Source organism: Ursus maritimus, unplaced genomic scaffold, assembly GCF_017311325.1.
Source record: "Ursus maritimus isolate PB19 unplaced genomic scaffold, ASM1731132v1 scaffold_22, whole genome shotgun sequence".
In the NCBI taxonomy this organism is placed as follows: Eukaryota; Metazoa; Chordata; class Mammalia; order Carnivora; family Ursidae; genus Ursus; species Ursus maritimus.
Window position 1 is genome coordinate 32,884,543 of NW_024424675.1, and position 27,810 is coordinate 32,912,352.

Below are 27,810 nucleotides of genomic sequence, written 5' to 3' on the forward strand. Positions count from 1 at the left end.
ATCGAGCCCCACATCAGGCTCTTCTGCTATGAGCCTGCTTCTTCCTCTCCCACTCCCCCTGCTTGTGTTCTCTCTCTCGCTGGCTGTCTCTGTCTCTGTCAAATAAATAAATAAAATCTTTAAAAAAAAAAAAAAAGAAATATGTTGTGGATTTGACAAATCCACAGTTGTTACTGGGCTAGGCAATGGTTTTCAGCCGTGTCAGACCTAGTGCCCCTCCTTTTAAACAATATGTATGTTTCTAATATTCTCACTGCTCTTCTGGATTGAAATTCATAGATAATAAAATCTGTTTATGCCCATAATTTAAAAAGAGTATAATGTGTATGATATAATGATGGCATAAAGATTTATAAAAAAAATGTGTGTCAGTATAGAGATAGGCTTCAGCTTGGCTCAACACGCAGACATAGCGAGGTAGTTACATACCTGTACCTAGAGCCATAAATGAGTTTAGAGGTAAGAGCAATAAGAACAGAAACCATTCCATTGAAGCAATACAGGAGAGTGAATGGGTGGACACTAGCGTAACAATGATGTTAAATAATAACAGACCAGGCTCATTTGTATGTGATAAGAGGAGGGAAATGATCTTACAGATTTTCCAAGTGGAGAGAAGAGAGAACAAGGAAAAGACGATATTCTTGCAAATGAGCTGGGTCTTATTTCTAAGTGTATTGACAGATTCTTTTCCTGCCAGGAGGGGGTATTGATGAAGTTTTATGGAAAAGAAGTCTCTTTTGCAGTCCCACCACATGCTGAGGCATACTTCCAATCTCTTGAATACTTACAAAGACCTTAGAGACCATATCCTCTGGTGGGTGCTGGGGAATAGAGAACAGGTTGCAAAGAGAAACACTGGGAGGACAATGTCAGAATAAGTTGGGAAGACCCAAAAAGAATTTCCATATGTAACTTTCACAGTGTGGATTTCTTACTGTACTGCCAACACAAATAACCAAAATGTATGGTGGGATTAATATTAAAAAATTCAAGCATTTTTTGTAAATGAAATTCCACACTATCCCTGTGTTTCAAGTGTCTTTGCTGATTGTTATTGGTGTTTATGTCTCTTACATATTTGTGACCAGGTTTAGTATTTCTGTGATAACTATGCTTTTTTACCAAAATCCTTTTTTTACTTAAATTAGTAGCTGGAAATGCCAGGTAACACGTTGTATAGGAAGAATAAGCAGGATGAGTACATTATTCAGTGATATTTAAACAATGTCTTTATGACATTTAAGCATTACCCTCCAAAATCAATCTTCTAAATCACTGGACTTTTTGCTTAAGTCTTAAAAAAAATTTGGAGGATTATTTACTCAAGTGTATATATCCTCTGTGACATTTGAACGATGTGCAGAATGTGCCACGGTTCATGGTTGTGCAGGACCGTTTCACACTTCGAAGGCTTGTGGGTGTCCCTGCCTCCCCTCACATGCCCTCTGTGTTCTCCAAACACTGTGACAACCACGAGCTCCCAGCATGTTTAGAAAACTTCCTCTAGGGGGCGGTACCACCCCGTTGAGAATCTCAAGATTTGGCAGAGAGGAACAGAGGAGACTTCTGCAGCCAGGCTGAAAAAGATGGGCGAACCCTGAATGTGCGTCCGGTCAGAGTTATAAAATGAGTGTGGTTTCACAACTCTCACCCAAAACAGGAAGAGAAAGATGAGGTTCGTGGATTGAGCAGATATTATCAGGTACCTCCCGGGTGCCAGGCACTGTGTGGGCACCGGTGCCATCGAAACCATCTCCAATGTTGTCTGCTTTCTCATTGAAGCACCCATTTGTCAAGAGTGCCAAGGGAGTGTCGATACTGCGGGACTTAATTAACGAGGCCATGGATGTGAAGCTGAAACGCCAGGAAGCCCAGCAGCGGGAGGTGGACCAGGACGACGAGGAGAACTCCGTAAGTGTCAGAGCTTGCTGTGGGCCTCACGCATTCATACGAGTTATTGCGTGATTGTCAGGTTGGGTGACATGAGTGGGGGATAACAGAGCGGCCTGGAGCTGGAGACGCCTCTTGCGTGATTACGTCCTGTCCTGGACACTGCTAAGGGCTTGCTGAGGCTCTGTTCTTCTCACAGTGCTTCTAAGACTATTGCAAATTTTACTCTGTGGCCCCTCAAATTCACCTTTTTTCTCAATTTTTTTATTCAGAAAAGCGAATGCTCAGGTCTGAGACTTGGTTTTTCATGCCCTTTTGAGGAATCAAGGATTCATGCTAAAATGTAGAATTTTACACTCACAAACTCTCTCACAAGCCTGAGATTCCAAGGGTGTGCACCTCAGCTCCTTAGATCTATGTTGTAAAACTCTTTTTTAAAAATACTTACTTATTTAAGTAATCTCTACACCCAACGTGGGGCTCAAACTCACAACCCCGATATCAAGAGTCACAGGCTTCTCTGACTGAGCCAGCCAGGTGCCCCTCTGTTATAAAACTCTTATGAAGGAGAGAGGAAGGGGAAAGGGAGACGGTCCTCCTGGGTTAGATATGCTGCTCTTGCCTGGCTGACTTTGTGATCTTCTGTGGTTAAGACTGCTGTTAGTTCTAAGGGGTGTGGGTCTAGAACCCCAGTCAGTGTCAAATCCAGAAATGCTTGCACTGAGATGAATAATAGTAATTCCAAAGACTCAGACCTTTCGATCTAGTCAGGCCCGATTTGAAGTTTGGTCCCCTCACAGGAGGAGGATGAGATGGACTCCGGCACGATGGTTCGAGCAGCGGGTGATGAGATGGGCACTGTCCGGGTAGCCAGCACCGTGAGTGATGGAGCCAGCACTATGATCGAGCACGGGGACACATTGCCGTCACAGCTGGGCACCATGGTGATCAACGCGGAGGATGAGGAAGAGGAAGGGACCATGAAAAGTAAGGCTCTGCTTAAATATACTCCCTCCTCTGACAACCCCCACGCATCCAGGGAAAACCGGCTTTCATAGTCCACATGGGCTCAGGCTGGAGTCATTTTCTGGTTGTGCAGGGGTGGGGGGTGTGGGAAGGGAGAGCTGACCTGAGACGGCAGAGGCAAGAAAGTGTCAGCAATGAGGAAGGACCTTCTTTTGAACCAGAGTGGCCACCTTTCATCGAATGTCGTCATTTCCCCTCCTTTTCTTTGATCTGTGGAGGCAAGCACAGGTATTGTTTTGATGCATAATTCAATGTGTGATGAGATTCTGAGCTATTTACTGTAGATATCTTCAGTCTGTGTTCTGTTTTCTGACAGTCAGTAGTCAGGATGACTGTACAGCTTTGAAAGTCCTATCAGATCCCTTCTAGTTGAATCTCTGCTTCGCTTCTTATCCTGCTCATCCTTTTTGCCCTGTGTCTGCAGCCTGACACTGGGGCTCAGCTCCCATCTCAGGCTGCTGTCCTCTCCTATGATCTTCTGTTGTTTCCCTTCCCTTACTCTGTGCATGAAAGGCCAACTCACAGAGGAAAGGAATTTGGGATACAAATGATAATTGAGTTCTGGATGCACATTGTAGCCAGAGCCTCGTGTAGGCTTAAGTCTTTATGATCTGTTCATTATCTTTTTTTTTTTTTCCTTTTTAAAGTTTAAAGGTCCTTCCTTTAAACCAGAGAGCGACAGACTGTGGTTCACAGGCCAAATCCGGCCCGCCACTTGGTTTTGGCAATAAAGTTTTATCGGAACATAGCCATGTGCATTCATTTACATATTGTCTGTGATTGCTTTTGCGCCACAGAGGCAAAGTGAGCGGTTGTGACAGAGTCCGTATGGCCCCCAAAGCCTGAAATGTTTGTTCTCTGGGTCTTTACAGACAGAAAAAGTTCTCTAAGCCCTGCTCTAGACCCTCTGCTTTGTGATGAATTCATTCCATGAATTTTTTTTTTTTAAAGATTTTATTTATTTATTTCACAGAGAGAGACAGCCAGCGAGAGAGGGAACACAAGCAGGGGAAGTGGGAGAGGAAGAAGCAGGCTCCTAGCGGAGAAGCCTGATGTGGGGCTCGATCCCAGAACGCCGGGATCACGCCCTGAGCCGAAGGCAGACGCTTAACGACTGCGCCACCCAGGCGCCCCATTCCATGAATTTTTTTTTCAGTGCTGTTTCCCAGGGACTTTGCCAGGTGCTGAAGAAAGAGTCCTTGCCCCAAAGGAACTCATTGTCTTGTGCGGCGGGCAGACCGTTAGCTACACTTCAGTGTGTGAAACAAGTTCTAAAATAGAGGTAGTCTAGGGGCTTGTCAAAGCAGAGTGCAAGAGCATTCAATCTGCATTGGGGATTACTGAAGAATTCCTGGAGGAAAAGGCAGGAAGGTTGGCAATGAGTAGGGCGGGTGGAGGTGTTCCAGCAGAGGGAGCAATGTACCCAGAGTCCCAGCGGCTAAGAGAACGGTAGATCAGTGCAAGGGGACTGCAGCTGGTTTCTCATGACTGGAGTGAGCAGGTCTAGGCCAGGGGCCCCAGGCAGCCCCCTCTGCTTTTCACCTTTCAGGTCTGTGTGTTTATAATCAACCCTTTGTTTATGAAGAGAAAAGCTTTTCTTTTTTGTTTTCTTTCTTCTCGTTGGGGGCCAAGGCTCATCATCTGTGTTTGGATTCTGGTCAGAAGGATACAGGTGATGGAAGAGTAGAAGTACTGTTGATGGATGCGTAAATTGGTATAACTTTTTTGGAAGGTAGTATGCATCAAGAGTTTAAAAGGTTCAAACCTTGGACCCAGTACATTCCACTTCTAGGAATCAGGTCCAAGAAAATAATTGAAAACTGAGACATATTATATTCAAGAATTTTTCCAAACGTCGTATTTATAATTGTAAAAAAAAAAAAATCTGGATTAATTTAAATGTTTACTAGCAGATGGTTGGTCAAATAAATTATGATACAACCATAAGAGGGACTATTATGCATACAAAAACATTAAAAATCCTGTTTTGGGGGAATACTTAGTGAGTTAGGCAAATACTTATGTTAAGTGAAAAAAGAAGGAAGCAAAATTATAGCATACTCTGGTTTTACAAAAGTAAGAAGATAAATTATAATGCGTTAATGTGCATAGAGAAAAAAGACTGAAAAAATAAACCCCAAAAAGGCTAGAGGTAAATAAATCATTTATTGAAAGTAGTTATTAGTAGTAGGATTATATATATTTTATTTTATTTTATTTTTTAAAGATTTTATTTATTAATTTCACAGAGAGAGAGAGAGAGCACAAGCATGAAGGGGGGACCTTAAAAATGGAAATTTGTAAGAGTTTATAAAAACACTGTCACCCACTAGTCCCTTTAAATTCTTATCTCATTCAGTGTTGTTAGGTATGTTTCATAGTTTCATCCCCTACACTCCAGATCGAAGCACCCTAGAAATGTGTTTGGTGTTACATAAATTATCAAGTGAGTGCTGTGTACTAAATTTAGTTTTTTGTTTTTTTTTTTTTAAGTAGCCAGTGCGATTTGTTAGGAAGGTTTGTTTTGCAGTAAGGGGAGGTGCTGACCTCTAGTCTGTTCATTGACTCTGAGGGCTTTATCTTCTACTTGTTTTAAGGGCTTTTTTTTTTTTAAGATTTTATTTATTTATTTGACAGAGATAGAGACAGCCAGCGAGAGAGGGAACACAAGCAGGGGGAGCGGGAGAGGAAGAAGCAGGCCCCCAGTGGAGGAGCCTGATGTGGGGCTCGATCCCATAACGCCGGGATCACGCCCTGAGCCGAAGGCAGACGCTTAACCGCTGTGCCACCCAGGCGCCCCTGTTTTAAGGGCTTTAATCATACAGATGATTCTAATCACCGTGTAGTGTAACGAGGCCGGCCCGTAACATCTGTTGTGCATGCACATGTTATGGAAAATCTGCCCTTTTTTTATTTAAAGAATTAATTTTGTTCCAAATGTAATTTTCCAAATGTATTTAAAGTGCTAATGAATTCAGTGGGTTGTTTGTTCAGTGTCTGAGCTTGGAGAGTTTAGCGTGTCTAATGAGAAACATGCATCTTTTATTATAGACATGATGAAAAACTGCTTAAAATCCTCAGCAATCACAGCGGAGTGACATTAAATAAACCCAGTTCACCAGTCATCTGCTACAGGTCTTTTAATTCAGTTTTTGGACTACAGGTTTGACAGATCTGCCACTTATTTTGAGATCTTTACCACTTACTGTTTTAGGAGTTATTTAAACTTTTCATCATGGGAAATTAAAACGTACGTAATTGCACAGAATAATATCATGAGTGACCTCAGTGGACCTGTCACCCAGTTTCAAACCTGATTAACTCACCGTCCATCAGATTTCAGCCTCGCTCAAAGAAAATAAACTCAGTTAATTTAAAGCACATCTCAGACATCATACCATTTCTTCAGAATTCATTTTAAACATTTAAAGGAGGCTATTTGACTAAGCTTGGCTCAGATGCTATCTCTCTGTGTTGTTTTGGAGAAGTCACTTTCCTTGTACAGGCCTCTGTGCCTTAATCAGTAAAATTAAAGAATTATTAAACTTATGTACTTTCCTTTTCCCTTACAGCTCAAATAGTCCACATGTTTATAAAGATTGTATAACTCAGGACTAATAGAGAACTGAAGTTTCTAGAAGTTGAAATCTGTGAAAATAAGTAGGCATTCATCTAGTGTCGTCTTTGACTTGTGAAATGTTTAATCCTCGAAAATTAAAATTACAACTGTTACCCTCAATAAACTCAACAAAAAAAGACCTATCCCTATAGTTGTTTGCGTTAGTTTCAGAGAACCTCATTTTAGTTTCTTATTTTAAAGAAACTGTAACAAGAAAATTGGAAGGCTCACATACATAATTTGTGGAGGACATCTAGGTTAGAAACTTATATGAAATTTTTGATAATGCTTTTTAACAATCGACTATATTTTACAGATCTTTCTAGAAGTTTATTCCTTGTCTTTGAAAAGTTAGATATTTCATTTGCTCCTATTCTCATTTACTATATTAAAAATTACTATACCAATAGTATTATAGTAATATGAATGAACTGTTGAAAAAGAAAGTAGTTTACCCTCTCACTCCAATAAATTTTGCCTATTTTTTTTGAAGATTTTATTTTTGCGAGAGAGAGCACATGCGTGAGCACGAGCAGGGGGGAAGGGCAGAGGGAGAAGCAGACTCCCTGCTGAGCAGGGAGCCTGATGCGGGACTTGATCCCAGGACCCTGGGATCATGACCCGAGCCGAAGGCAGACGCTTAACTGACTGAGCCACCCAGGCGCCCAAATAATGCCTGTTTTTGACCATGTGCCTATATGATTCCTATACAGTAATAATTTGCCTAGATATTCTGTTTTCTGATTATTTTCCACTTAATAAGTGTATGCATTTTCCATGTTGCTGCAAAGCCCCTTTTTATATTTATCACACTTAACAGTGTTTTTTAATCATTTATCTGTTGCTGGACATTTTGGTTGTTCCTAATTTTTCACTATCATAAATAACTCTGCAGGGAACATCTTACGTATAAATGTTGCTTCTTTTTAGTATTTCCTAGGCATAGTTTTCAGAAGTATTTGAATGGTTTCCTGTGTATTTGTCACATTATGATGCTGCCGTATTGTCCTCTGAAGCTTGTACCACTTTACAATCCACGAGAGTAATAGCAGCTATCAGAGCCTTGGTATCTCCCTTTATACCCACTTCTCCATTATATTTCCCATGTTTTAAAAAGTCTCTGTGCCACTCTCTGGGTGTTTTGTCTGGATTTATCTTCTAACTCTGTCATTGCTTTTTGAGCCATATTGAATCAACGGTTTGCCCCAGACATTGAGTTTATTTTGTGGAAAAATTTTTTACTTCCTAGAAGTTTTTATTTTTTTTCTTTAAGATTTTATTTATTTGAGAGAGAGAACAAGCACAAGCAGGGGAGGGGCAAAGGGAGAAGCAGAGTCCCCACTGAGCAGGGAGCCTGACTTGGGGCTCGATTCCAGAACCCTGGGATCATGACCTGAGTTGAAGGCAGACGCTTAACTGACTGAGCCACCCCACTGCCTAGAAGTTTTAATTAGTTATTTTTAAATCCGATTTTTCTTCTTTTGTAATGTTCTAGTCTTGTCTTACAAATGTTATTCCTTTATCTCTTTGAATATTATAAATGTCTTTATTTTAAGGTATTTTTTTAAATTAATTTTTTTTGAGAGATAGGGAGTGCGAGCATGAGCAAGGGGTAGGAGAGAGAGAATCCCAAGAAGGCTCCACGCTCAGTTCAGCAAGCCCTGCCCCCCCCCCCCACCATGTGGGGCTCGATCCACAACCTCGAGATCATGACCTGAGCCGAAACCAAGAGTTGGGCACTTAACCGACTAAGCCACCTAGGTGCTCATAAGGTATTTTTTAGATCAGTCTTTTCTCTTGAGTTTTTTGGGTCTAATTTGTGCTGTTTATTGTATCTGCTATCTCTCATGCTGTTAGATTTTTTTGTGTGATTTTTGTTTGTGGGCTTATCTTCAGTGGGAAGTATCTTCTTTGGAGGTCTCTTATGTTTCTTGAGTTGCATAGGTATCCTTGTGGGGCCGTAAGGGGTATTTCATTCCAGTGGAATCTTAGATTAGTTCTCATTTCTGTAGTGTGCTTGTGGTACAGCCAAAGGAATTACATTTCTAGAAGTTGACTCTTTCCACCCTTCACATGGGCAGAAGCCATTCCTAAGCCATGTCCTTGAGGTTGTGGATAGAGTTTGTCCTGGCTTCTATCTTTGTGCTGGGAAGTGACTTCTAGCTTCCTTTTTATAAACATGTCTTGGCTCCTGTCTTTATCCCAGTTCCTGTTCCCACATCAGGCTTAAAACTAGTCTCTATGGTTTGGTTTTCCCAGTGGGCCATTCACTTCAGCGCTGTGGGTTCCTTTGTTGCTTTTGCCATTTGCAGAGTTTCCTGTTCTAGTTTTGAGCACTATAATGTTTCTGTTTTGTTAAGCCTTGAATTTTTGTGTGTTTAGAGCAGGAGGGGGGCCTCCAGTGCTTCCACTCATTCAATCCTTGAGCTGTCTATAGTGAGGATGTGTCTATACTTTCCGTACCAGGGAAGACTTGATAGATTGCTATTTGCTCATGGTCACATGGCTAGTAAGTGCCAGTGCTGGTAATCTGAAGTCTTGAGTCAGTGCTCCTTTCATTCTACTGAACTTCGAGTTTGTTTTGGAAGTCCACGCTTACATTAATGGGCATTAGATCTAATATAGAACTCAAAATTCATGATTCAGATGGGTGCTAGCTTCTGAGGAGATTCCAGAGATATCTTTTCCCTTTTTCTAGAACCAACTACGTATTATATATAAATTATTTGTTTATTCTACTCAGGAGGATAGGCATTATAACTGTTATTAATAATCATTAATGATTAGGCCCTTAATATATATCAGGCATTGTGTTTAATCCTTTGCAGGCATTTCCCATATTAATCATTACTTCCATGCTGTGTGGTGAATACAGCCACCTCCCATTTTATAGCAGCAGAAACGAAATTGCAAAGAGATTAGGTAACTTGCTCGTGATCACATAGTGAGTAATAGAAGAGCTGAGGCTTCCAGCCAGATATGTTTGATTTCAAAACTTATTATGTTATATTCCACTTCGGCAGAGCCTCTTTATTAAGTGGTCGAGGCTTATGTTCCAGATCACACGTTGGTGAGCCTCAGCCTGCAGTAATGTACCTCTCCTTGCTGGTTGTTTGAATAACCAGTCACTCCACAAGTTTCCCCAGGAGTTCCAGAAGCAAAGGACAGATGGTTCTCCAAGGGGGCCTGCCTCTGGCGATAGGCTTAATGGTGTGTTCCGTCTGAGGGAGTATGTTTTGGTTGTGTATATCTGAACCTACAGTAAAGAATCCAGTTGCAGCTGGAGGGAGGGGATCAGAGTGGGGTGAGATCCGCCTGTCTTACAGGAGACCTCAGGAACATCTGTAGGAACCGTGGAAAACCATGGCCTGTACTACTTTGAAAACTTGTGTTTGGATAAAATACCATTTTGGGGATTTTGGAAGATTTCTTCTATTTGTGTATATAAGGTTTTTTTTGTTTTCTTTTGTTTTAAGATTTTATTTATTTGAGAGAGAGAGAGACAGAGACAGCGACAGAGAGCGCAAGCAGGGAGGAGAGGGAGAAGCAGGCTCCCTGGCAAGCAGGGAGCCTGATGTGGGGCTCAATCCCAGGACCCTGGGATCACAACCTGAGCCAAAGGCAGATGCTTAACCGACTGAGCCACCCAGGCGCCCCTGTGTGTTTTGTTTTGTTTTTTTTTTTGGTAAGGGCTGTAGAAGAACTTTGCCCCAAGATCTGAAGTGACAGGAGAGGTTGTTCTAGGTCAGTGTTAGGATTGTTGTGCTTTCTCTGGACCAGCAGAGGGAGCTCTGTAACAGATCATGGTTAGAATCAAGACTGTCGTTTATTTATTTTAAAATCTATTTTAAGTAAGCGCAGCAACACTAGGACAGTGTCTTTATTTTATTTAGGTAGGAAATTGGATACCTCATACTTGGCGAAGTTCAAATAAGACTGAAGTCTGCCAAAACGTCTCAAAATAGTTTAAACTTTTCCTCTCTCTTCCCGGATTTCTCAGTAGACCTTCACCAGAACTGATGGTTTCTTTCTGCAGCACGGTACTGTGGATGTAGTTTTTCAACCATCATCAGCTAAAATGGCTAACCAAGGAATTAATGAAGTTTTTAAAACAAAACTTAAAATTCTGGTGCAGAGCTGACTTGGGTAATGTTACTTACATATCGAGGAAAATCTTAATAATGGCAGCCTCTAATTTTCACCTAATCTGTTTCCACATTGACTATACAGAAGTCAATCTTACTTCTTTCTTTTGATCCTTATATATTTTTCTTTCTTACCAAGACCTCCAGCACAGTGTTGAATAGTAGAGGTGGTAGTGGGCATTCTTGTTTAAAAGGCTTAAGTCCATGGCATCAATCTTTCAGTCTTCCGGGGACACCTGGGTGGCTCAGTTGGTTAAGCGTCTGCCTAAGGCTCAGGTCATGATCCCAGGGTCCTGGGATCGAGTCCCACATTGGGCTCCTTGCTCCGTCGGGAGCCTGCTTCTCCCTCTCCCTTTGCCCTTCCCCCTGCTTGTGCGCGCACGCGTGTGCTCTCTCTTTCTGTCAAAATAAATAAAATCTTAAAAAAAAATTCTTTCCGTCTTCCAGTTGCCTAAGTTCTGACTTAAGCCTTTCAAATTAGACTCTGTGAAAGGGAGTAAGTGGGTGATTTCTATTTAAAACTTGCACACATTGAGAAATTTCCAATTTTTATTCTAGAGCAATGGCCACATTCATCTCTTAGAAATAGAATTTTAAAGCATGTGGCCTACTTAGGTTAGGATAACTCAAGAGCACGGTTTGGGCAAATTCCTGTGATAGTATTATGTGGTGAAAACACTGCATATTTGTAGTCCCCCAGAAATTCCTAAGTCTCATGAAGGCCCCATTGTTGCCATAAGTTTCCTTACGTCAAAACCAAAGCCCAGGCTCTTGTTGAAATGATTGTATTTCAGCACCATCCATCAGATACTAATTACAGAGCTGCAGAAGATGGAAATTCTTGACTCAAAGCCTATTTTCTTGACACCTTCATTTGTTTGGAGGGGATTGTTAAAACGTTGCCTCCCTTGTGTGTTCCCTATTTCATTCTCCCTGACTCTGGTGAGAGCATTTGGTGAGGATGGTAAATAGGACATAAAGCACTGCACGTACTTTAACACCTCTGTTACCACAATAGCCATATCCAATTTCTGATCCCTTCAGGATATTTAAAACTATTGTTGGAGAATATCAAGTGTCCGTGTGTGTCTTTGCCACTCACAGCAGTGTCTGAGTTTCACATGCATTGGTATAGTTTTACATATCAAAGCTAAAACTGAAAACATTTCGTTTTGTTAGAAATGTATCTCTTAGTAAGGGTAGGAGAAAGAAAAAGGCCTCGTGGAAAGAACATTAATTTTTGGAGTCAGTGTCTTTGCTTTGAAACTCGCTCAGAATCTTACAATAAACTTCGTTCCACCTTGGCAAGTTACTTCCTTTTCTTTGAGCCTCAGTTTCCTAGTCTGGAAAAATGGGGCATAAAAGTTCCTACTTTGTAGTGCTGTTAAGATGATATGAGATAATATGTGTAAAATACTGAGCCTGTAAATGCTTAAAAATGGTAAGTAATATAATTTCATGAGTCTTTTAATGAACGACAGTGACTTTTTAATTGGACCTAAATATTCTTTCAACCAAGGCTGCTTTGCTCATCCTAATTCCTTTTCTCCTGCTTGTTACGTTTTTTTATGTTATCATTCTTAGTATTAATGGTGTTTCGTAAGTGCCACCTCTTTGCCTGTGCTACTGGCATAAAAATGGTTGAACTCGGGCGCCTGGGTGGCTCAGTCGGTTAAGCATCTGTCTTTGGCTCAGGTCATCATCCCAGGGTCCTGGGATGGAGTCCCGCATTGGGCTCCTTGCTCAGTGGGAAGCCTGCTTCTCCCTCTGCCTGCCACTCCCCCTACTTGTTCTCTCTCTCTCTGTCAAATATATAAATAAAATCTTTAAAAAAATAAAAGAAAAAGAAAATGGTCGAACTAAAGAAAGGTTACCTGTCAGTTTTAGTAATGTTTTAAAAATGTGCTGCGATGAGAGAGAGAGTGGCTGTGTGTGTGTGTTTCACATTCCTTGGCAATAAGCTATAGGTGCTTTGAGAATCTGTTAAATAGCTCAAAATACAAGATGGCAGATTTTAAAGAAGGCCGGACTTTGGATCCACCTGAGCCTTCCTTTGTTAAGTTTCAAACTGTTATCTTAATACTGTGGCATTTATTACTGAATGGATTTTTTTTCTCTCCCCGAAAGATAATCGCTGTGGTTCACTGCATTTATCAGAAGCTTTCTGCTGGGTGGGATTTACAGTAGAAGAGCAGGCTTTTGGTCCTTAGACTTTTCTCACAATTGCACAAATAATTCAAGGTCATCCTGCTAGAGTGGAGACTAAATCCTAATTGTTTGTGCAGTTTTTCTAATTGTGTCCAGATGTTGGGCTCAATTTTATCTTTGGAAACCATTAACATTCTTGATTCTTTTGGGATGAGCCAAAAAGCACTGACACGTGGTGCCTGAAAATTCATTCGAAACACCCTGCCAGACCACATATTAGGATATGAAAGTACCAGATCTCAGTGTGACTTGGGTGAAGGGCTCAAGGCCTATATTTTTGGGAAGATAAGGTGCTCCATTGTAGTTAAATTGGTAGAAGAAGAGCCAAGAATAGCCGTGGGGGAAATGTATTTTCCAAGGGAGAGCGGTAGCACGAAAGTGATGAAGAACAGGGAGAATGAGTCCTAGAAGATACACTTTGGCTCTGATGCCTCAGAGGCAGATAAATCAGTCGTGACTGGTGAGGGGAATGTATTTCTCTGGTGCTCTGAGCTGTTCTGACCTGCGTACTCTGGTTCAGCAAAGGAATGGAGATGCATTTTGATCAACTTAAATGGCTCTACATAGAGAAAGTAGATGATTCCCTTAAGTGTCTATGCTGTAAAAAATATCCAGTTGGAATCAGTATTTGTTAATAGTAAATATCTAACACCAACCAAAAAGTATTGATTAGGTTGTCACTTGTGTCATTACTGTGTAGTGTACAAAAACCAAATGAGGCATTGGCTGCTGACCAGGAACTTATGGGTTTAAGATGACATTTGTCACTGCCGTTACCTAATACTTACAGAGTGCCTCTGTACTGGAGCTGTTCTTTGTAATTCCTTATATGTCTGGGACATTACCGTGGATGCTGCACATAGTGCTGTTTGACGTTGATATAACTTAGTTGAGAATATAGGATCTCTACATACGAAGGTAATATAACATTAGACCAAGCGCTGGGTCAGTGGTACAGACAAGTATGAAAGGTTTTGTGAGAAAGAAAGCAAGGATTGGATGTGCAGAAAGCCAGGGGGAGGCTATTTTAGTAGGTGCAAAGTCAGAAACATAAACATATATATTGAATATTCAGTTTGGCTGAAGTGGGTTTTGACCGGGTATCGAAGGACCTTGAATGCCGCACTAAGTTTCAACTTGATTCTTTTGGTCATAGGGTAATATAAAGACATTTTGATCAGAAAAGTGGTAGAACATGGTGGTTTTTTAGGAGAGTCAGTGGGATGATGTGGAGTTTGAAAAGGCCAGAAAAGGAAAGACCGATTAGGAAATGTTTGCAATAACCGAGGTATGGATCATTTTCAATTGTCAACCTTCTATATCTTTTTAGATGTGCTACCTCCATTGCTCTAGTTAGTAACCCTTGAAATTTGGATTTAGATCCGTTTGAATAGATACGCGGTGCTCACCAGACTTAAAGAAGTAAGTACCACTGCCCAGAAGTCACGTTGATTTACGTAGAGGCAGTTGCCAAAGTTGGTTAACTGGAGAGTTAGTCTAGTTGGCCTCCAGGGAATCCTATAACTTGTGATTCCAGCAGTTCTTAGTGGTTTCCAAAGAACATTCAAAGGAATATTTATGACCAGACATAGAAACTTGGATAATAACTTGTGTAATGAAATGAGTTATTATGTGGAAAGCACTTAGGTGCCCTGTAACAAAAACAAAAACCACACAAAAAACAAAGTCTAATAAAGGTTAGTTTAAAAATCAAAGCAAACAACTCTCTGATAAGGCATGTTATTCCAAGCCAGAAGAAAACATTTGAGGGATTATTCAAGTTTTTTCTTCCAAATATTCATATATGAAACAGAAGAAAATGCAGGCCCTGCCTACTTCTCTAATTTTAAATAAAATTAAGGTAGAAAAGAGTTCTTACTATGGACATTGAGGACAGAGTAGTGACCGTTACGGTTTACTTAGTGACAGTCTTATAAAAATGAACGTAAACATGAAAGGACATAAAGTTGAACGTCTAGCAGGTGGTCACTCCGAAGGAAAAGATTGGCTTCAGTCTTTGGTCAGGCTCTTTCCCAGTTATGACTACCCTAGCATTGTGTCTTAACTCGTATGAATCCAGAAACCAAAGTAGATTGTAGAGGAAAGAGGTTCTTCTTTTTTAAAAATTGAGTTATTGATCTATAACTCACATACCATGTAATTGACTCATTTAAAGTATACAATTCAGTGGATTTTAGTATGTTCACAGAGTTGTACACCCATCAGCACAGTCTTGGTTTTTTTAACTTTTTTTTTTTTTACATTTTATTTATTTGTCAGAGAGAGCACAAGTAGGGGAAGCGGCAGGCAGAACAGGCAGAGGGAGAAGCAGGCTCCCCACTGAGCAAGGAGTCCAACGCGGGACTCGATCCCAGGACTCTGGGATCATGACTTGAGCCGAAGGCAGCCGCTTAACTGACTGAGCCATGCAGGCGTCCCGCATCACCACAATCTAATTTTTCAAAGTGTATTTTTAAATTGAGATGTAATTCACAAAAAAGAGAGCTATAATTCACCTGTCATAAAATTCACCATTTTAAAGTAATATAGTTCTGTGGGGTTTTAGTGTATTAACAGGGTTGTATGGTCATAACCACTGTTGAATTCCAGGCATTTTCTTCACACCTCCCAAAACCCATAGTCCTGTTAGCAGTCACTTCTTGTTACCCGCCCCCCTCTCCCCAGCAACCACTCGTCTGCTTTCTGTCTCTATGGATTTGCCTATTCTGGAATCAAAATGTGGCCTTTGTGCTTAGCTTCTTCCACTTCATGTTTTCAGGGTGTATCCATGTTGTGGCATCTGTCAGGACTTCATTCCTTTTTGTGGTTCAATAATACCATTGTGTGGATAATACCCTGTTCTGCCGACACTCTAATTTTAGAGAATTCTGGTCGCCACCAGAAGAAACTCCGTATCCGTTAGCAGTGACTTGCCATCCCACCCACTCACCCCGCAGGCCTAGGCGACTCCTAATCTACTTTCTGTCTCTACAGATTTGCCTGTTCTGATTTCGTATAGAGTCATAGGATATGTAATCTTTCACGACTGGCTCTTTTCACTTAGCATAATACTTTCGGGGTTCATCCGTGTCGTAGCACGTGTGAGTACTTCATTCCTTTTCATTGTGGAATGATATTCCATTGTGTGGCTATTACCATATTTTATTTTTCCATTCTTCAGCTGATGGACATTGGGTTGTTGGGTCCTTCTGTTTTTATATAGCATTTTTCAAAGAAAAGTGAATATAGGATACAGTTGCTTATGACTTCACCCCTGGCCTGTGAGCTTAGACAGGTTGTCCATTGAGCTTGCTGTATGCTGCTTGCAAAGAAAAATGGGTCAGTCATAGTATAGGAATTCATGCATTTCCTGCACTAGATAAAAGACTCAGAGCAAGAGATGGCTGTTTGGAAAGTTTGACTTTTCTGCTCAGTCCATTCTCCCTATGGCTTCAGGTTTCTGGCCTTATCATTCAGCTGAACGTCTTCATTTCCTGGGATACATCTGAAAAAATACCCTAGCTCACATTGAAACAAAAAGCCCACCAGCCAGCCAAAGCCCTGGGGATAGCATTGCCTTTAATCACCTTGGACTGATTCTCTCATGCTTTTCAGTACGGACAGGCTGTTGTCCAGCACACTTGATCATCTAGCCCAGGAGTGCCAAAAGAAAAGTTCGAAGATAAGGTTCCTGGGAAAATTCCATTCCCCCACTCTTTCTACACTCAACTTAGTGGCAGTTCTGACATGTCAGGAGTTTTCATTTTGATTTCAGAGAATTTGCAGTATGAGATGCAGCTCGCCAGACCTAAAATCTGATGATCAGTGTTCACATCCTGTCCTTGTTGGTAACTAGCTACATAATCTTAGGCAGATTTCTCATCTATAAGGTGGAAATAATAACACATATTTCTGAAGATTTGAGGGTTAAGTGACGTGGTGCATCATCTAGTACTTGGGTGCCTAATAAGTGCAGGTCCTCCTCCCTCAGTCCTTCGTTTATATGGTGTTCATGAAGTTTGGATGGGAGCATCATGCGGAAGTTCCTAGTAAAAAGCCTGAAACTTAGAAAGTATTCAGTAAACCGTAGTTGACTTTGAACTTGAGTTCTCAAAGAACAGAACTCTTTTTATAGATGCAGAGTGGTGTGTGTGGTGGGGGTTGGAGAGAGAGAAACTAACCATCTCAGTTAGTTTCTACTGCACAACAAACCACTTCAAACCTAGTGGTCTTACTGTGCAGCACTGGTGGTATAGTGATGAATGTAGCTGCCTTCCCAAGCTTAGTGCCAGCTGCCGTGATGGCGGCCGGGGCTGGCTGACGCATGACGACCTCAACTAGGATAGTCTGTTGACTGGGGCCTCACGCCATGTGGTTTTTTGCCATCCAGCAGTCTCACTCAGGTTTATTTACATGGTAGTAGGATGGGCAAGCACTTCTCAAGTCCCTGCTTACAAGGTTTTTGCTGTTGTTTCAGTGGCCAAAGTGAGTTCCATGGCCAGGCGCAGAGTCCTTGTGAGAGGGCGCTAATAACGGGCAAGGATACCAAGGATACTGGGCAGAAACGATCATGGCCTTTTTTTTTTTTTTAAGATTTTATTTATTTATTTGACAGAGATAGAGACAGCCAGCGAGAGAGGGAACACAAGCAAGGGGAGTGGGAGAGGAAGAAGCAGGCTCATAGCGCAGGAGCCTGATGTGGGGCTTGATCCCAGCACTCTGGGATCACGCCCTGAGCCGAAGGCAGTCACCCAATGACTGAGCCACCCAGGCGCCCCGATCATGGCCATTTTTTGCAAACATTTTATCTGAGATGTTAATCATTACAGTAATGCAGTTATGGTTATTGAGAATTTTTATCAGTCTATAAAATTAGAGTGAGAACAGGTGCTATAACTTAATTACAGTGTTACTAAGAAAATGTTGGTCACAGCAGGAGCACTGACTGCTCCATATAAACTTAATCCAAGAAGCACTCTAACACATAAAGAAAGAATATTGTGATGTAGGCAGTTAATTTCTGGAATCACTAAACACAGGAATCACAAATAGACCTTTTTTTTTTTTTTTTTTTTTTTATTGTTTGTTTTTTTTTTTTGAATGCTTGCTGATTCTTGCTAGTTGAGTTGGCTTCTCCTACCAGTGGATTCATTCATGTCTTCAGCTTTAGTTATATAAAACATTTTTATGACCAGCATCTCTAGGTGATATCTTTATTACAATTTGAGCCAAGAAAAATGTGGTCACCTCTTCCATCTGTTTTAAGAAAGACTTCCCTGCTTCTTCCCTCCTTCTAAAATAACCCCACTAACAACAACAACAAAACTCAAAGAGTCAGAGACAGTCTCGTCACAAGTATTTTGTTAAGTCCTAACTGTTTTTGCTTTCGTCTGGTCTTTGGTTTATGCCCATACACATCTCAGTTGTGGCATATTTTATTTATTTATTAAAGGTTTTATTTACTTATTCGAAAGAAAGAGAGCACATGTAAGCGAGGGGAGGAGTAGAGGGAGAGGGACAAGCAGACTCTGTGCTGAGTACAGAAGCCCAACGTGGGGCTCGACGCGGGGCTTGAGCCCAGGACCCTGAGATCATGACCTGAGCCGAAACTAAGAGTCAGATGCTCAATGGACTGAGCCACCAGGTGCCCCTGTGGCATATTTTAGATTAGAGGTTATCAAGTGTCATGATCCCTCTGGAGGTAAGAACCGTTTTTCAGTGGTTATTGGTAACTGAGCATAAATATGTTTTCATAAGCTACTGCCAATTCACAGAATTATGACATTTTCAGAGCTGCAAAGGGACATAGGAAGTAATGGTCCAGTGGCCTCTTTTTGTAGCTCGGAACCAATGGTTTTCCCAGGATCTTATAGTCAGACCAAAATCTAGATCTTAGAACCCTAGGATAGGGATTTTTTAGTGTTGTCTCCAAAATCAACTTCAGCTTTTTTGTAATCTGTTACGTGAGAGCATTTAATCATTTGACTATAATTACATTTTGTATACATGTGTGAATTTTACTTCCAGCTCATATCTGAATGTGTGATTAGATCAAAACTCTCTTTTTACAAAATTCTGTCTAGTTTTTGGAGCTTTGGTCTCTAATAAATATCAGCTCTAATCAACTCCCTGGTATTAATATCAAAAGGTGAAAGCAAAGATGTTTTAGATAGTTTCTTACTTCCGACCCTCAGCTATTGAAAGAGACAAATAATAGTTGGTGATTTACCTTCAAAAATATTAGAAAGTTTCAAGTGACCTGGGAAAGGCTGTTGTCATCAAATAAAAGAAAAAACTCAAATATAAAGGAAGCATGTGTTTCATTTTCTCATCTAAACAGTTTTAGAAGTTAGACAAATGATTATGCTCTGGCTTAACAAACATTCCTTTGTTTTTTATGATATGGTTTAGAATTAGGCCACAGAAAGGTTTTCTTTAATGTCTCATCCCTGGTTTAGAGACTTGAATTTCTAAGATCCGCCTGTATTGCAACTGAAAGGAACAAATGAAGCATCGTAGAAATACAGAATCCCAGTTGTACGGTTTTTATTGTTGGATGTGATGCTTTAAGAAAATAATGTCTTTGTGGTTTTTGTAACAATTCCACAGGAGAACATATTTTAAATTACCTGTTCTTTCTATCCAGAGTTGCCATTTTTATTGATGAACTCAATTCAGTCATTTCTCTGCATATATAAAGATGAATGGGTAAATAAATACGAAGTGACAGAAGTAATGAGGGGTTGGTGTGTAGTATGTGCAGCTTACTTTCACACATCGTGTATTTTCTAAGAAAGGAGATAATCTGTGTGTATTTCTTTAAAAAGAGGCTAGTCTCTTTTGTTCCGATAATACAGTTGTCAAGTGGTATAATCTCCTGACAATACCCTTTTCTCCCAAACCCCTTTACTGTTCGATTATTACTCCAAGCTCATAGATTCTTTTTATTCAGTGAGATCTTTTTGGTGCAGAAAGTGTCCCAGAATTTACCAGTGGGAGCCCCTCAAGGTGGCTCCTGTTTCCTGTTGATATATACCCATTAGTTTTTGAGTACTTGCTTGCTTTTGACGGCATAAAAGATGTTCCAGGCCCACTTTGTACTTTTCCTGCCCTAGCCTTGAAGTCAGCTATTTCCCTTAAGAAGCCTTAGTTCCTTTGAGTGGGGGATAGTATTTGTAAACCAACTTCTGAGCACCAGGTGTGCTCGTTGATAATGGGGTGTTATTGCTCTAAGGCTTTTTAATCAAAGACGCTTGGAATTTTCTTTTTTAAATTATGAGCTCATGTTCATACCTCCAGTTCAAATACAACACACCTGGATTCTTTTGTACCTTCCCTTTTCATACTTTGATATTCAGCTCCTGCCAGATCCCCTTTGTAGAGCTTGTACTGTTTTGCACGCCAGTTCAGCGAAGGATGAGTGTGCCCATGTCCCCACAGCCTTACCAACAGGTAGGGTGTGATCAAGCTTTTGAATTTCTGCACTTTGGAAATGTAAGAAATCACATCTCTCAATAGTTTTGGTTTGAGTTTCTCTTACCGTGTGTGAACCCAAGCATTTTTTTTTTCATGTTTAAGGACTAATTGGATACCTTTGCGTGTATACAGTCGAACAACACGGGTTTGAACTCTGCAGGTCCACTTATAAGCAGATTTTTTCGATAAATACCATATAGTACTGTAAGTGTATTTTCTTTTCCTTATGATTTTCTTAATAACTTTTTCTTTTCTCTAGCTTCCTTTATTATAAGAATACAGTATATAATACAACATACAAAATGTGTGTTCATCGACCGTTTATGTTATCAGTAAGGCTTCAGTCAACAGTAGGCTATTAATAGTTAAGTTTTGGGGGTGTCAGAAGGTATACATGATTTTCAACTGCATGGGGGTCGGTGCCCTAACCCCTGCTTTGTTCAAGGGTCAACCGTACTATCCTTTCAAGTCTTTAGCCCATCTTTCTACCTTTTTTTGGTCGTCTTTTGGTAGATTTTAGGAATTTTGTGTGTGTGCGCACACGTGTGTGTGTGTGTGTGTGTGTGTGTGTGTAGGCACTTATCTGCCTAATACCAGGAACTCTTAAATTTTTTTAAAGAAAATTCTTTAAAAAATGTATTTTCTTTAAAAACATTTACGGTACCGGTTGCAAATGTTTTCGTCCAGTTCGCCATTTGTCTTTTGTCTTGGCTTATATGTGTGCTTACTTAATTTTAAAAAATGTATGGTGTTTTCTTCACACAAAAGGCATTTATTTATCCATTTTTCATTGCATCTGGGTTTCTGTCATAGTCAGAAACCACACCCAGGTTTCGAGTGCATCCACACAAGTTCTCTTATGGTATTTATGGTTCCTGTTCTTATAATCAGAGCTCTTACCCATGTGGAGTTTTCCTGGTTTAAAGTGCAAGGTGTGGATCCAATTCAGTCTTTTTCTAAGTAACTAACTAGCTGTTTAGAAAGCCATTTGGGCTCTCTGTTTTGTTTCAGGACTTTCTGTTCTGTTTGGCCGGTTGGCCTGTCCAGCGGGAGATTCCTTATGAAAGAGCGCTGTCTACTGTCGCCGTTGTACGCTTCCAGAAGGCTCGCTAAATACTCTTGCTGTATGTGTAGGACTGTATGTAGGCTTGCTGCCGGGTTGTTTCTGGGCCCAGAGGAGGGGACTGAACAAAAGGACTTGTCAGCAAATCCAAAACACCTCCACTTGGATAAGTTTTATTTTGGTGTAGTTCCTTCAGAACTTAGATTGTAAAATAATACCTTAAATTTAACTTAAAAATGAAGTAAGTGTGAAAAGCACTTAATATCGCGCCTAGAACGAACGAAACAATACACATTCAGCACATACTCATTGACTGGTCTTAGTAAACACTGTTTCATCACTAATAAGTGAGGAGGCAACAGTGAAGTAGGCTTTTGGAAGCATCTGGAAGTGGGCAGATCTGGGATTGGCTGCACTTGAACTTGGCAGTGGTCAAAGTGAGATGACAAACGTCTGAGAGGCAGTCAGGGTGCCGGCTTGAAGCTGGACCAGGCAGACGTCGGGAGATAAGAGTGCATGGAACAAGGATGTCTGGAGAGACACTCGTCCTGGTCTTTATCTTCTAGACCCCTCTCCGCCCACTTCTTAGGGCTCTGCACCTTTTGGTCTTTTTTCCTGATTACTGGGGAAAAGGGCAGTATAAACCCACGTGTTCATGGAAAGCACTGGAGAAAACTTCCATACTTCCCAGTATTAGAATACTAATCGGAACTTCTGTGAAGTAGGTATGTTCAGCTAGCTGGGGTGTTAAGGTGTGCCAGGTAAAATTATTGTTTTCGCCACCAGTTACCAACCAATAACTGCTGTATTCTGCTCCGTTTGCCAACTGCTGCTAATAACTACTGATTCTTTGCTCAGGGATAAGCACCCCCTGCCAGTCTTCCCTGCCACCCCGGCTTGCAAGATCTCCTCTCGAGTGAGAACTTGAGATCTACTATGAGAGACAAATCCTGTTAACATTTTGGTATATTTTCCTCCATTTTTTTTTTCTCCTATGTATATGATTTTACACAGTTGAGATCATAATGTCTATACTATACTGTATTCTATCTTCAACTTCTAGCCTAATTGTAAGCCATTTGTAAATAGGCTTTTAAACTTTACATAGTATTTCCTGGAGTGGATGGAATATGATTTACTTATATTTGCGTTTTCATGCATATTTTTCCTGTTAGTCCAATCAGATCATGAGAGTATCAAAGGGAAGTCACCCTCCTGTATTATCTCCCTTCCCTACTCCATTAGCTATAGAAAATGTTGTATACGTAGATGATAAGTAAATATCTTTGCTTGCTTCTCTGTTTTCAGTCTAAATATCATGGGAATTTTTTGCTATAGGAGACCCACAAAGTACTATTTGCAGCTTACTCAGAGTTGTTACCTCACTCAAATCTCTCCACCCAGAAAAAGGGGGCCATGGGGAAATATTTGCATGTATTTTAGGGGGCCCTTAAAGCCCCTGAAATTCCATGAGAAGCATTTGGAGTGAGCGTTTGTGCATTTTCCTGTAGTTTTCACTAGATTCTCATAGGAGTCCTTATCTAGAGAAAAGCCACTGACACAGAGGCTGAAGCCCATCTGGAGATGGATGTATTTATTAAACGTCTCTGAAATCGAAGACACCGTTTTTCACCTTTTATTATTCTTGGTTTTCAGGAAGGGATGAGACCATGCAGCCTGCCAAACCATCTTTCCTTGAATACTTTGAACAAAAAGAAAAGGAAAATCAGATCAACAGCTTCGGCCAGAGTGTACCTGGTCCCCTGAGGAACTCCTCAGACTGGAAAGTGCCGCAGGATGGAGACTATGAGTTTGTAAGTAGCAGCCGTCGTGTCTGCTGGGGGGGTTATTTGCCATATCGCACACCCACTTCTGTCACTTCACCAAAAGTGCCAGCGCATTTTCTTGTGCTGTGCAAGCCCCTGGCCATGCTGGCAGCCGCTCCCGGGCTGACGGCCTCGTGAGTTTGAGACGACGTTTTGACTGACGTTTGAGCAGTTCTGGGGCTCCTGATGAGTGGCATCTTCTTTGCTTTAAAAATCCTTGATTCACTTGCCATTCTTCTTTTTGTCGAGCTTAGAGTTGTTAATGGTAAAAGAAATACTCATCGAATGAGGACGCACTGTCTTTCGTCATTTATTTGGGATCGTGACTTTATCTTTAGGAGTTAGACCAGAGGGCGGTTCACGCTGGTTTATAGCGTCTTTGCTGTTTTGCTAACCATTATCCTAATTTTAGGCTCTCTGAGAAGATTACTCTGAATTTTGCCTGAGGTTGAATATTAAATTGTTCCAAAGTTTCTTATGAAAAACTGGGTGTGTTTTTCCTTCCTCTGCAGTGGAACATTCTCCCTCAACCACAGACACTTGTTAATGTTCACAGAGATTTAATGAGTAGATTCAATAAAAAATTGGGGGGGGGAAGTAAGCTAAGGAGTCTGCATTCCTTTTCTGAATATTTTTGGAAAAGAATGTTCTCTTTAGGGATTTTTAACTTTCACACTCCTAAATTCTGTCATGGTTCTGTTGTTGTTTATAAAAGAACTCAGATTGGGCGTCATAACTGGATTCTGGGAGGCCTTTCTAGGCCTGACTTTCCATTCTCCTAATCTCTGGCCTCAAGGTAATGACATCCTTCTTCCATAACATGATGTCTACTGTTGTACAGTAGCAGGAATGCCACAGTTTGTACTGAGGACCAGAAGAACTCACCTGAGGCTAGTTAGCCGAGTAGTCACGGAAGCCACGCTAGAGCCCAGCTTCGTTTGCTTTGTCACGTGTGCATTCGTTTACTCGCTCAGCATCACCTGTTGCTGTCAGCTAGTCACTCACTCAGTTATTAGTCGACGCGTGAGATTTGAATCATTTTTGCTGCTCTCTGTTGCCCACATATTTGTCTTCGGCATATCCGTAAGGACTGATTTTCTCAGTTCCATGAGTATCTAGGCAAGATGAAATAACTTCTGGGTATCAGATGTCATTATTGTGACAGAAAGCTTCAGAATCCTCAAATTGCATTGCAGATGTTGCTGCTAGGAGAATTCAGACGCTCCCACTTTACTGGTCATAAAGCCGCGAAAGGCTGTAAACTTAAATCCAGTTTGGCTCATGAATCCTCCAGAAACACACTGTAATCTTTCAGTCTAATGCCAGGGGGGTCAACGCAATAGATGAGGCCGCCCTGCCCTGGAGCTCACGGTGCTGAGGGGAACAGCTAGTCTATCTGCTCAGGTAATAATGGCTGTTTAAAGAAAAAAAAGCCACAGTATGAGATAGTATGCCTTGCAGAGCGAGGGGACGTTCAGCTAAGACCTGAATGAAGAGGGTCAACACCTGCAAAGGTCCCGAAGCAGGACGTGGTGGGCTTGTGTCAGAAGAGAACGAAGCCCATCGTGGCTGGAGCACAGTGACCCAATGGACAGCAGCCCAAATGTAAACGCTTTGGTGATCACAGTACGTGTAAGCACACTTGAGGGGCCCCTGGGTGGCTCAGCTGGTTAAGCATCTGCCTCTGGCTCAGGTTGTGATCCCAGGGTCCTGGGATTGAGCCCCACATTGGGCTCCCTGCTCAGTGGGGAGTCTGCTTCTCCCTCTCCCTTTACCCCTCTCCCCTGTCGATGCTCGCTTTCTCTCTCTCAAATAAATAAAACATTAAAAAAAAAATCACCTTGAGATCAAAATAACAGTCAAAATCCAGCTAAATCTTGTTTGTAAGAGATATAACTAAAATAAAGTATCACTGAAAAGTTTAAAATGGAAGAATGGAAGAAGACCCACTGGGCAAAATCCTCCCTAAAAGGAAGTGGGTGAAACAATATTAATATCAGGTAAAACTGAATCCAAGACAAAGGACTCTCACATGTGAAAGATACATTTTATATTGCTGGAAGGTGTACTTGGCCTGAAGACCTAAGTGGTGAACTTCTGTAAGCATGTGGACTCTCCCAAATTGCTAGAAATACAAGCAGCGAAGAGAAAACGGCAGTCATAGAGGAAGGCTTCGTGTTCTCTCAAAAATGGACATTTCAGTTAGATAAAAAAACCAAGAGTTATCACAATTAACAAGTTTGATAAAACAGAAAATAAGAACACTTTTCAAGTATCCATGACACTTTTAAAACCTATATGGAATATTCACAAAATCTGTTTTAAAGTGTTTAGAAAGAGGGGCGCCTGGGTGGCACAGTCGTTAAGCGTCTGCCTTCGGCTCAGGGCGTGATCCCAGCGTTCTGGGATCGAGCCCCACATCAGGCTCTTCCGCTAGGAGCCTGCTTCTTCCTCTCCCACTCCCCCTCTCGTGTTCTCTCTCTCGCTGGCTGTCTCTCTGTCAAATAAATAAATAAAATTAAAAAAAAAAATAAAGTGTTTAGAAAGAAATCTCATACAGAAATCACACAGGCCACATTCACTGACTGTAACACAAGAAAAGTAGAAATTAACAATTAAGTAGCTAAAACCACTTTGTTCCACTTGGAAATGTAAGAGTATATCTTCAAGTATTTGTTTTCAAGATAAAATAGAAATTGTAAACTATTTAGAAATGAATTACAAGTACCCTACAGAATTCAGATCTCTGTAAATTAAACCTATGGCATGCAGCAAAAATGGTATTCAGAGGGAGATTTATAGCCATAAATGATTTTCTTTTTAGAAAACAAGAAAGATTGTAAGTAAGACAAAATAGGATAAAGATAAACGCGGAATTTAGTGAATTAGGAAGCAAACAACAAAGTCGATTAGTAAAACTAAACGTTGGTTCTTGGAAAGGACCTGACATTTGGCAGAGTCGATCAAGTTGAAAAGGGAGAAGGTCCCAAAAAACTTCGAGAGCAAAGCGGAAAGAGTGTTACTAAAGACGGGAATGTTAGAGCTGTAGAGAATATTATTATTTATGATTTGACATCCCTACACTTGAAAACCTAGATACCTAGGTGTCAAGACATTGTGCCATCGTTACTTCCTATATGGAAATGTAAAGTATCCAAGATGTTTTGAACAAGAACAATGAGGTTGGACGTACACCACCAGATGTCAAAACGCACAAAACCACAGCAATGAAAGCATCGTGGTAATTGGCACAAGACTAGAACACAGATTAGTGTGTAGAGAACAGAGTCAAGAAACATACCCGTGTATATATAGGAATCTGTGTAATAATAAAATGCAAAGTAATGCAAACTGATAGCATTTGTGTAAATTTCTGATAACCACAAAACACGCTACATATTTCTGTATATATGTGCACATGCGACTGCAGAGATAAAACACAGGATATGAAATTATTTGATGAGTCATTACTTTGAGGAGAACTTTAGTTTTAACTTTTTACAACGGGAATGTATTACTTGCTTAAAATTTTTTAAAAAACACAATGAGGTGTTTAAAAAATTCTACATCGATTTTCTTAATTTTGGTCTAAATAGAGTTAGCCAGAGCTTCTGCAGAGCTAGCTGATCTAGTACTTTTCAGTCTTAATAACTTTGCAAGTATTATTGATTTATTAGCTCTTGGTATATTAGCTTTCGGAGTAAGTTTCCTCTTTATTCAAATGAAGTTATGTCCAGATTTCTTATGACTCATTCTGTCAATAGAATTGATAGTAGTGGGCCCCCACATGAACTCAGTCTCTATTCATTGAAGTCCTCTGTGTCTATTTTGTGTGAATAGGCAAGATTGCAAGAACCTTGACAGCCAGGACTTAATTCAACTCATCTTTGTATTCCTAACACCTAGCAGTTGCCTGGCTTTAAGTTAGCACATTATTTTTGGTGAAACACTGACCCAGTCTCTGAATTAATTTCAACAAATACCTACCCTGAGAGAGTTGATAGTGGAGCAGAAAAGACAGATAATTAAATAACTTTGATACGTTGTGCTAATAATAGCTTACATTTATTGAGAACTTATGATGTACCAGGCATTGGACTAAGTCCTTAATGTGTATTAGGTCAGTCCTTATAACCATCCCAGGAGGCAGGTAACATTGCTGCCATTTTACAGATAAGCAAACTGAGGTTCGAAGGAGTAAGTAATGGATTACAGGTGTACAGATAGGAAGTGGCGCAGCAGGGATTTGAACCAAAGCAGTTTGGTTCCAGAGCCCATCCTCTTAACCATCTTCTCTAGGCTATTGTGGTCAGTTCTGTTTATACGGTGCATATAAAAATTGCTGTAGGAGCCCAGAAGAGGGAGCAAGAACCCCAGCAGGAACCCCAGGGAAGAAGGCATCCGGAAGTCTCATTTGAAGTGTTTTTTGAAAGACAGTAGGAATTCTTGAGCTAGAGCAGAGAAAGGGCCTTCCAGACAGAGACAGGGCAGCGTGTATGTGTGGAGGCCTGGAGGAACGTGGGATCCAGGAAGCACTGAGAGATTGTATTTCGG

General features: G+C 40.8%; 1 protein-coding gene across 1 annotated transcript in view; it reads left to right on the forward strand.

Annotated features, from left to right (window-relative positions):
• Positions 1-27,810, forward strand: part of STK4 (serine/threonine kinase 4) — an 86,867-nt gene that overhangs the window by 27,107 nt on the left and 31,950 nt on the right. Inside the window, exons 8-10 of the mRNA XM_040638389.1 lie at positions 1,786-1,914; positions 2,694-2,880; positions 23,087-23,244. Of these exons, the coding sequence (XP_040494323.1) occupies positions 1,786-1,914; positions 2,694-2,880; positions 23,087-23,244 (474 nt within the window). The remainder of the gene's footprint in view (positions 1-1,785; positions 1,915-2,693; positions 2,881-23,086; positions 23,245-27,810) is intronic.